Source organism: Adiantum capillus-veneris, chromosome 4 (assembly GCF_014529385.1).
Source record: "Adiantum capillus-veneris isolate H3 chromosome 4, ASM1452938v2, whole genome shotgun sequence".
Classification (NCBI taxonomy): domain Eukaryota; kingdom Viridiplantae; phylum Streptophyta; class Polypodiopsida; order Polypodiales; family Pteridaceae; genus Adiantum; species Adiantum capillus-veneris.
Window position 1 is genome coordinate 19,958,993 of NC_140934.1, and position 8,789 is coordinate 19,967,781.

General features: G+C 45.6%; 1 protein-coding gene across 1 annotated transcript; it reads right to left on the bottom strand.

Annotated features, from left to right (window-relative positions):
- Positions 1–4,176: 4,176 nt before the first annotated feature.
- Positions 4,177–8,381, bottom strand: LOC147458827 (auxin efflux carrier component 1a-like). The gene is made up of 6 exons (XM_086510256.1): positions 6,250–8,381; positions 5,826–6,132; positions 5,569–5,654; positions 5,328–5,485; positions 4,659–4,735; positions 4,177–4,535 (listed from the first exon to the last, which is right to left on the bottom strand). Exons 1-6 carry the CDS (start codon positions 7,694–7,696, stop codon positions 4,469–4,471), a joined length of 2,142 nt encoding a protein of 713 aa, XP_086366382.1. The 5' UTR covers positions 7,697–8,381; the 3' UTR covers positions 4,177–4,468.
- Between the last annotated feature and the right edge of the window lie 408 nt (positions 8,382–8,789).

The following is an 8,789-nucleotide window of genomic DNA, read 5'->3' on the forward strand; positions in this document are numbered from 1 at the left end:
GATCTAGTACTCCGCACACAAAACAAGGTTACTTCACTTGAAAGAACTGAACTGATCTGAATGAAAGAGAGAGACATGAGAGAGAAAAGAGACGACATTGAATGTCGAGTCCCAAACACTCAAGGGCCCCCTTGCTCTGTTGCCAGAGCAAGTACTTTCTTTATTCTTGCACAATGCTGATACAATGACTAAATGCTGAGATGTTAATGTTGATGAACACTGATGCGTGGTACTACTGAGATATTGAAGGGTACTGGGGTACTGCGGGTACTAAAGGTACTGGGGTACTGCGGGTAATGAAGGTTACTGAGGGGTACTCCGGGTACTGATGGGTACTGCGGGTACTGATGCTGAGCTAGGCAGGAGCGAAGCTAGAACACAAGGGGTGCTAGATGCTGGGGTACTGTGTCGACGACGATGACGACGACGACAAGGCTATGGCTGAATGCTGAAAACGCTAGTGATTTCTACGGCTAGAATCTGCAACCATGACAAGGCTAGGGGCTGAAATCTGATGGCGATCATAGGCTGAATCGCTGTTTTGGGCTGAAAACGTTGGCTTTTCTGCTCTGAAAACGCTAAGGGAACTCTGAGGAAGACGTCGGCGATCTGGCTGAAAAACGCCAGTGAGACTGAGAGGACTGCCGGTACTTCTCCTCCTCCTGCCTTCCTCCTTCCAAGCACTCCCTCCAGGCTGCATATAACCCACCAAAGGCTGGGTCGAGCAAACAGAAGGAAAACCCCACAATCCTGGGATAAATAGGCTGAAAGTAACTTATTAACAAATGCCAAGCTAAGAGGTGGTTCATGTCACAAACGGTGACGTGGCTGCCCAGTATACACACACCTGCATGGACTCCCGTGGCTGGCTGACTGCAGAAAACTGCCGTACTACTGACGTGGCAATTCCGTACGACTGCTGACATGGCAGCCCGCAAATGGCGGCGGATTTTAAAGTAGCTGAAAAGCAAGCTTTTCGCTACGCAAGGCTCGAATCCCACGCAATCTTAAAGTTGCTTTATTTTACTAAAGCATAGGGAAAAAGAGAGAGAAAGAGCCTTTGCTTTATTTTTCAAAGCTTTAAATGCTTTTGATTATCAGCTTTTGGGGCTCTGCTTTTAGCATCCCTTGTAACCTTTAAATACGCGGGTAGGCTTCTCATAACTCAGAGCATCTAGACGCAGAGTCTGAGTGTGAGCGCCTACCTGCACTCTTGTACTTTGGACATAGATTAATACAAAAAGAAATACCGAAACGGGCGCTAGACTTTGGGGCCAATATTTCTAGGCATGGAACTCCGTCGGGCCAGTGTCGAATCAATTGTGAACTATGAACTGTTTTAAAGTGTTTATTCGTGCTGTCGTGGTAGATTCTCGACTTGGAGTGTCCAAGTTTGTTACAGTGGTATCAGAGCACGGCCGATTTCTCTTCTATGGGAAATCCGATCCCTTTTACGTGGCACCTATGGCTTCAGGCAAAGATCAGTCGACTTCCTCTGCATCCGGCGATGCGGGAAGAGATCACAACGAAGATTCACGCGAGGAGTATGGCCTCGGCCTACTCAGGCGGAGCTCGAAGAGATGGAGCGTCGACGATTGATCGGCGATGCAACAAAGATGATGCTCAATTTTGCGAAGGACCCAAAATTTGCAAAATATACGAGCCAGACTTCTTTCGATGAGGTGCATGCGCAGTGGTGGCAAACCACAGAGCCACCCCTCAAACAGGCCCTGAAGGAACCTCCTACTCCGAGGAGGTACACAGAGCAAGAATTAGAAGAGGTGGTTGATACACGAATTGCTCAGCTTTTTGACGCGCAGAACAAAGCTAGAAGCAGAAGAAAGGCGCTGACTTCCCGGGTTATTTGGGTCGTCAGTCTACTTTTGAAAGGCAAGAAAGCAGAAGAAGCATGTTTGATTTGAAGGAGTACCCAGTTATTTTTCTTCTCTCTCAAGCTCCCTCTATCTACTCTCTATCAAGTCTCTCTCTCTCTCTCTCTCTCAAGCTCTAGGCTCACTCTTATCTTTTCTCTATCTGGATTCCACATCAATGGTGTCCTCTCAAGCCGGCACCTCTCGAAGATGGCCCGCCATGCAAACATGGACATGGTGGGATGAGGTGAATTCCGATGGTGGAGGCCAAGGTGGTGGTGCGAGAGCTTGGACTTGCAAGCTTTGCTCCTATAAGAGGACCGTTGGCGCCAACAGGTGAATTTTTGTACGTAGGTTACCATTTGGGAAAAATTAATTTATGTCTTAATGAAGTTTTCTTGGAGTAGTAATCTTTGAGTTGTCCACCTACTTCGGGTCAATGATGGCATGCAATCATGCATAGGCAACGTTTATGAATCCATGGATCGATTAATTGAGAAGCTCGACGATCTTGTGGCGGATGCGGACGACCGTGAAGAAATCAAGTCCTTGTGTGTTTCTAGGTGGAATGTCTACTACTCTCCACTATATGCAGCAGCCTTCGTGGTTGACCCCGAATTTCAAGGCAACAAGCAGAGTGATACAGAGGTCATGAATGGGATCAACCTTGTGTTGAACCACCTTTGTATTGACAAAACCATCGTTGCAAGGTAAGGATCGACTCTCTCTCTCTCTCTCTCTCTCTCTCTCTCTCTCTCTCTTTGTGTGTGGGCAAAGAAGGGCTCCTATGGTTCTTGAAATGCTCAGTTGGATCGTATCAAGATTGGGGCATCGCTATGATGGGAGAATTATATATCAGATATGCTTGAGTTTCAATAGTTTGCCGTTCGTGTCCTCGGCAAGGCCGTGAGATGGAGTTGCTTGGAGCAACCTTGGAGTGTGTACAACCACAATGCCTCTGAGAAAAGGAACCATCTTGGGGCCCAAAGGGCCAATGATTTAGCGTTTGTGAGTGCTAACTTGTGCATGCTTTGCAAGGAACAGACAAAGAAGGCAGATCCCTTCACTTAGTGGGAGATGACACAAAATGAGGCCACTTCCACCAATGAGCATTCAGAGGACGAGGCAGACGTGGAGGCGGCTCTTCTTGATGACTTCGACTTTTAGGATGTGGAGATTCATATTCCGCCTTCTCATGAGGCAAGCACTTCCGGAGCTTGATGTGCCTTTGTGGACACACACTCTTTAGTTAGGCTTTAGCCTTATTTTGCCTCTTTATCACATGCCATTTTGAGCCCTTGTGGCATGTACTGATCTACTTGTGTTCACCATCACGCCATCGTTGTTGTATTGGTGTATTTTTGCGATTATGATTCATGGTTTTTGTCTATTTTGGTGCATTTCAATGCTCAAAGTGTTCTTACCTCCATGGCACATATGTGTAGCTTAAAAAATCAAGAAAAAATGATTTTTCTTCTGGCCATGTTGGGCACTGACCTCGGTCCCTAATGTTTGCCATGCTGACCCCGACCTCGACCCCATTTTCCGTTCCCGTTCCCCTTTACCATGTTTCTATGGTTTCCTTGTGAATGATGGCAACTTGATGGGTTTGGCTTAGTTGACAGCTTCCACTCTTGCCTTTGAACCAATGGTCTTCTTCACACTGTTGCTGATCTTCTTCAGTCATCGTCGTCGTTTATCCTTTTGCTTTGTTGGTGTTTGCTCTACTGGTTCTTGACGTCGACTGTGTTGGCTCCTTCTTGTGGTGGTGCTTATTAGTGAATACTTGGTGGTTGCACAGTGGTCCCCTCAATTTCCTTCTTGGTACTGTATTGGTGGTTTTTCTAAGGAAGATAGATTGGGGAAGAACAAGACAAAGGAGAAAGTATAATTTGAAACTGGGGAGAACACACTCACAGACATAAAAATCTTGGAGGCACAGCATAGGGGCTTTCCAGCCTTTTGTGAGCTCCTACAAGAGGGTTCTCACACAGAAGATACTTGTTATCATTTTGGTTATTAGCACTGGACTAAATGGTTTCGCTACTCCATTAGAGGTGGAAAGAGCCTTTGGCAGATTTGTGTAGGCTTCCCGCAACCAGTTTGAGCTTCCTTACCACTTTCATGATTGACTTTATCTTATCTTTTGATGTATCCTGTAGTTGTACGGGCAGTTTTCCCCATGATGTCATTATTTATCTTTTAGCGTTTACCCTATGTAATGTAAAGGGTGAAAAGCCTCACTTATGAGAGAGAGAGAGAGAGAGAGAGAGAGAGAGAGAGAGAGAAGAAGAAGAAGATGAGGAGAGAGAAATTTACTGGTTTGCTCATTCATAAATATCTTTTGGGGTGAAAGCCCATACTCTATGAATACAAACATGAGCCACATAATGTGTCTCAATTGTTTTGATTCTGGTTTATTGCTCTTGAGTTGATGTTCTATGAAATTTTTTTGACTTAATCTTTTAAAGGCTTTGATAGCAAGGTATATGGAAGCTAAATCACAGAAGTTAAATTACATCTGAGGAGTATGAGTGTAAAGAACATTGGTCAGCAGGAAGTCCTATTGTGCTCTAATCTTTCAAGGGGAAGGGTGGTCAAAGACCCAGCAGAAAGTAATAGAATACTGTGATTGGAAGGGCGATTAGCATACCAAATATAACCCTGCATTGATAAACATAAGGCAAGTTAGCAATGCAGAAACATTCTTGTTGCTACATTACTTAATGACACCGAATGGAACTGACTACTTAGAAAGGAAAGAGTATGTGACTTGATAGGCTTTACCCAGTGCTTAGAATGTCAGGGTGAACATTGTACTCCTTTGCAAAGACGAAAGGCACTATGCCTTGTGGAAGTGCAGCCTGCCCACATAAACACGTTAGAATCAAAATGCCAGTCCTAGAACTGATCTCCTACCGAAGGTTCATTTTTACCTGTATTACACATTGTTTCAGGGAAGATATCTGTGTGCACAATTTTTGGTTTTTTTTTTTTTTTTTTGAATAACAAAATACAACCCCAAGCATGTCTTGCCAATTGTCCATGCATAGGCATCCCCCCATAGACACCGTGGATGTCAGAGTGTGATCCGGATGGGGGATCGTGAGGGGTTCTTCTCCAGTTTGATTGAACCTGGAGGAGGATGGCTCACTTGAATGCTCAAAAGGCAGAGCCCTGGCTATTCTTGTATAACACTTAGGGAGCCCAAAAAGGGCCTTAAGCCCACTGGCATGTGAACATAAGACATAGATGTTTCAATTGACAAGCAGGTGCTGCTTACAAAGAACTTTCTCATTAGGCTCTTGGCTTCAAGGAAGAAAAACCAAGGTTCATGTACAAGCGCAGGTTTCAAGTTAATGTATCAAAGGATTACACGTATTCAGAAACATGCAGTATCATTTTATTTTAGATAGGGACTGTATGAAATTTTGTTGTATTTATGCCAATCTTTACCTGGACTATGGCCACATGAAGAAGAACACCTCTGATGCCAACTGCAATGGAGGCGGCTGCCATGACAGCTGGACCAGTCAAAAACCTGACCAGCATGCCAAATATGGCTATTGTGTTCCCACATGCTATGATCTTTGGCTGCAGGGCCATAAAGAGACCTGTGCACACATGAGTCCATCTGTCTTAAAGCTTCAGCATTAGATAGAGGCTCAGAATTGCGGATGTATGAGCAAGAGCTTACCCAAGCTAAACATTGCCATTCCTAATCCTGCGTCTGAAAGTATGGATATGGACCCACCAACAATCTTGGGCATCACAATTCCCCATCTGTTAAAGAAGAAAACTGGATCAGTTATACATTCAGAAGTAATTTTTATCGATATAGGGTATTGTTGGTTGTCCAAAAATTTTAGTTTGGACTAAGCACACCATAATACCTTGAAGCCTATTTTTTCTTTTGGGTCTTTGTGCTTGGATCAATTTTCAGGTGAGGCTTACCTTGCTGATATGAGAGACCAAATGACACCAAGGAGGCTTGAGTAAGTGTTGGGGTTTCTGATAAGCTTCCTCCAGACCATGATGAGGATCAGCTTTGTCATCACTGCTGGTGGTGGCATGGCAACTGGCTTTCCATACTGGTGCAACTTGGAACTTAAATCGGCAGTAGAGTTGGACCCGAACTTGGACAAACTGGGGCCATTGATGTCATGTGATAAAGAGCCTTCATCATGAGACAAGGCCCTGTTTCCAAAGCTGAAGTCTTCTCTTGTGTACTCTTCAAATTGCTCTCTTGGCTCTGGTAAGCCTGCGTAAAGGAAAAAACAATCCAGTCAGAAGCAGAGAATCCTGATGGAATCACTATCCATTCCTACAATGCACATGCATAAGGAACCATACGCTGCGTGCCTCCTGATATGCCTACCTCCATGGATGACATTTTCAGGAGTAGGCACGACAAGCATGCGCACATCTTTGGAGTTTTGGCTTGGGCGAGGGGCTTCAAGTGCTGGAAAATCTGTTCGGCCACCGAAGAAACGAAGGCCTCCTTCAGAAATGGGTGAAGCACTTGAGCTCCAAACAAACATATGAAGCTCTTTATTCTGGGTCTCGTCCTTCTTATTGGCAGGAACGTGCTGACAAGGCTGGCGCTTGTTGGCAAGCGCTGTTTTGGGTGACATTGAGCCTGCCATGGGGCCTGCGGCCCCAGCAAAGTGGGCAGGTATGGGGGCACCGAGACATCTGGAGCCACCACCCGGTGTCAAGCTGGCGGCTATGGTGGCTGGACTGAGGAGTTCTGTAGGGGCAGGGGCCACGGCAAGAGATGATTTAGACAGAGAGTAAGGAAGGTGGTTATCATATTGCCTACCTCCTGCTGCATAGATATATGCAGCAGTGGCAGATGGTGGATAGAGTGATGGAAAACGAGGAGAGTCGATGTCTGTGCCGTCAAAATTTGACGTGCGTGGGGTTGCACGACCTGATGGTGGATAGAAAGCAGCAACATCAGAGTGGCGCGGGCTAACAAAGCATCGTGCAGTGCCACTTCCGCCTCCCCCTGCCAGCATTGAATAGAAATCTGAGTGATTAAAGCTGGACCCACGTGGTGTCGGGTTCTTTGACGATGGCAGGGAGTAGATTTCGGCTCCCGTCATATTGGACGGCCGCGGCGTTATTGCTTTAGATGACGGCATGGACATCAGCCCGTGAGAACGACGTGCGGATGAGATCACTGAGGATGTTGACTTCCGTATGGTAACATGAATTTTTCCATCACCGCGTATCTCAGCTTGTGTCTGTAAGGGTTGCCGTCCGTCTAGAGACATCACATCTGACTCCACTTTGAATGAGACGATCGAGGGTGCAGTACCATCTGGCATAGTATCTGCAATAAGGTTGCGTGCCCCGCGGTACTCGAACAGAAACAAAAGCAATGTGTACCAAATGATGCACTGGAAGACCACAATTTGCACCATCAGGTCCCCAGAGAAGTTTCCATACATGGCCTTGAGTAAGGGAATGCCCATAACTAGAGTGTTTGGGAGAGTGGCAAGAGAGAAAAGTGTGATCATCCAATCAATGCTTCCATTTCTACTGAATTTCACCCACATCAGAAGCACCGCAAGAACCATCATCTTAGCGACGGTGTCGGCTGCCAAGAAGCGGAAGTTCATGGTAAGTGGGTTGTTGCTAGCGATGTAGTGAAAGCTTAGCAGGGGGACGGCAAAGAGCGCTACAAATCGGTTGATTCCTGAGCATTGATCGGGGGTGAAAATCTTCCACCATTTTACTGAGCTGTAGGCAAGAATCATGGCAACATAGAGAGGCACCACAGCGCTGAGTACATTGTAGAGGTCGCTAATTTTGATCATGTTTTAGGATCTTTGGTTGTGCTGGTAAACATGAACAAAAGAAAACAGACGAATCTCACTAAGTGGGTTCTTGAGCCTGTCAACCCATCAGTAATAGTATGGAAATTCCTTCAAAACTTCAGAGCTAATCAAGTGACAGGCATTGATTGTGGCGGTCTGCAAGTTGCGACTATTGAGGGGTGATCTGAAGCGCTGTGGAGGCAAAGCAGCTTTGACTTGGTAAAATTTACTTCCCTTGACGACAAGATTTTGATGACTCAGGATTAGTGGCTTGGTTGACAGAAATTGACAGCAAGTGCAATGAGCACGAAGTGGGGAGATTTAATCAGCAGGAATGTTGCTACTTTGACTGAGCTTCGGAAGAACCTGGGCACTAGTACAAAGGTTTACAAAATATGTACAAGATGACATGAAATGGAGGGGTCTCACTCACAAGATGAGAAATGCATCAAATACTACAATATTCCAAAAGAGGGAACAAAAATTATGCCCCTCACTAAAGGAGATCTTGGGTTATGCTAACACTTGATTAGCCAAGCATCCAATGGTGTCAAAGTCCTAGGATTATGCTTGCAAATCTGTACCTTGTGCAAAAGAACAAATCGTGTGGCAAAAAGGGAAAGCAGCAAAAGAGAGTCTAGGGAGCCGCTAAAGCTGTTGTTTGTTTAGAGCAAAAGTGAGCTGATGTATGGACAATGCAAAGCTTTGAGCTAGCTGGTCATACTAGCAGCCCACCACTGCGGGAGACAAGATTGAGCTGGATCTTACCAAAAGCAAAACTAAAAAAAAAGGGCAAAAAAAGCAACCAGAGAAAGAAAGGAAAGGAAATTTTGGGTTTTTTTTTTTCGCCTCCCCTTCCTCCGGATTGGCCTTGGCCTTGGCCCTTGATCATGCTTTTTGGTTCATTTTCAGGCTGTCCAAATTATGGCGAGTGCCCACAAAGCAAAAGCAGAGCACAGCACCGAGTCTTGAGAGTGGCCCTTTGCCTTTTCCCACTTGTTTATAAAGGAATAATTAGCCGCAAAAAAATGATGCACTCCACTCACCTGTCTGCTCAACCCGCCCCTTGGAAGCTTCGCCAACCTGTCAGGCC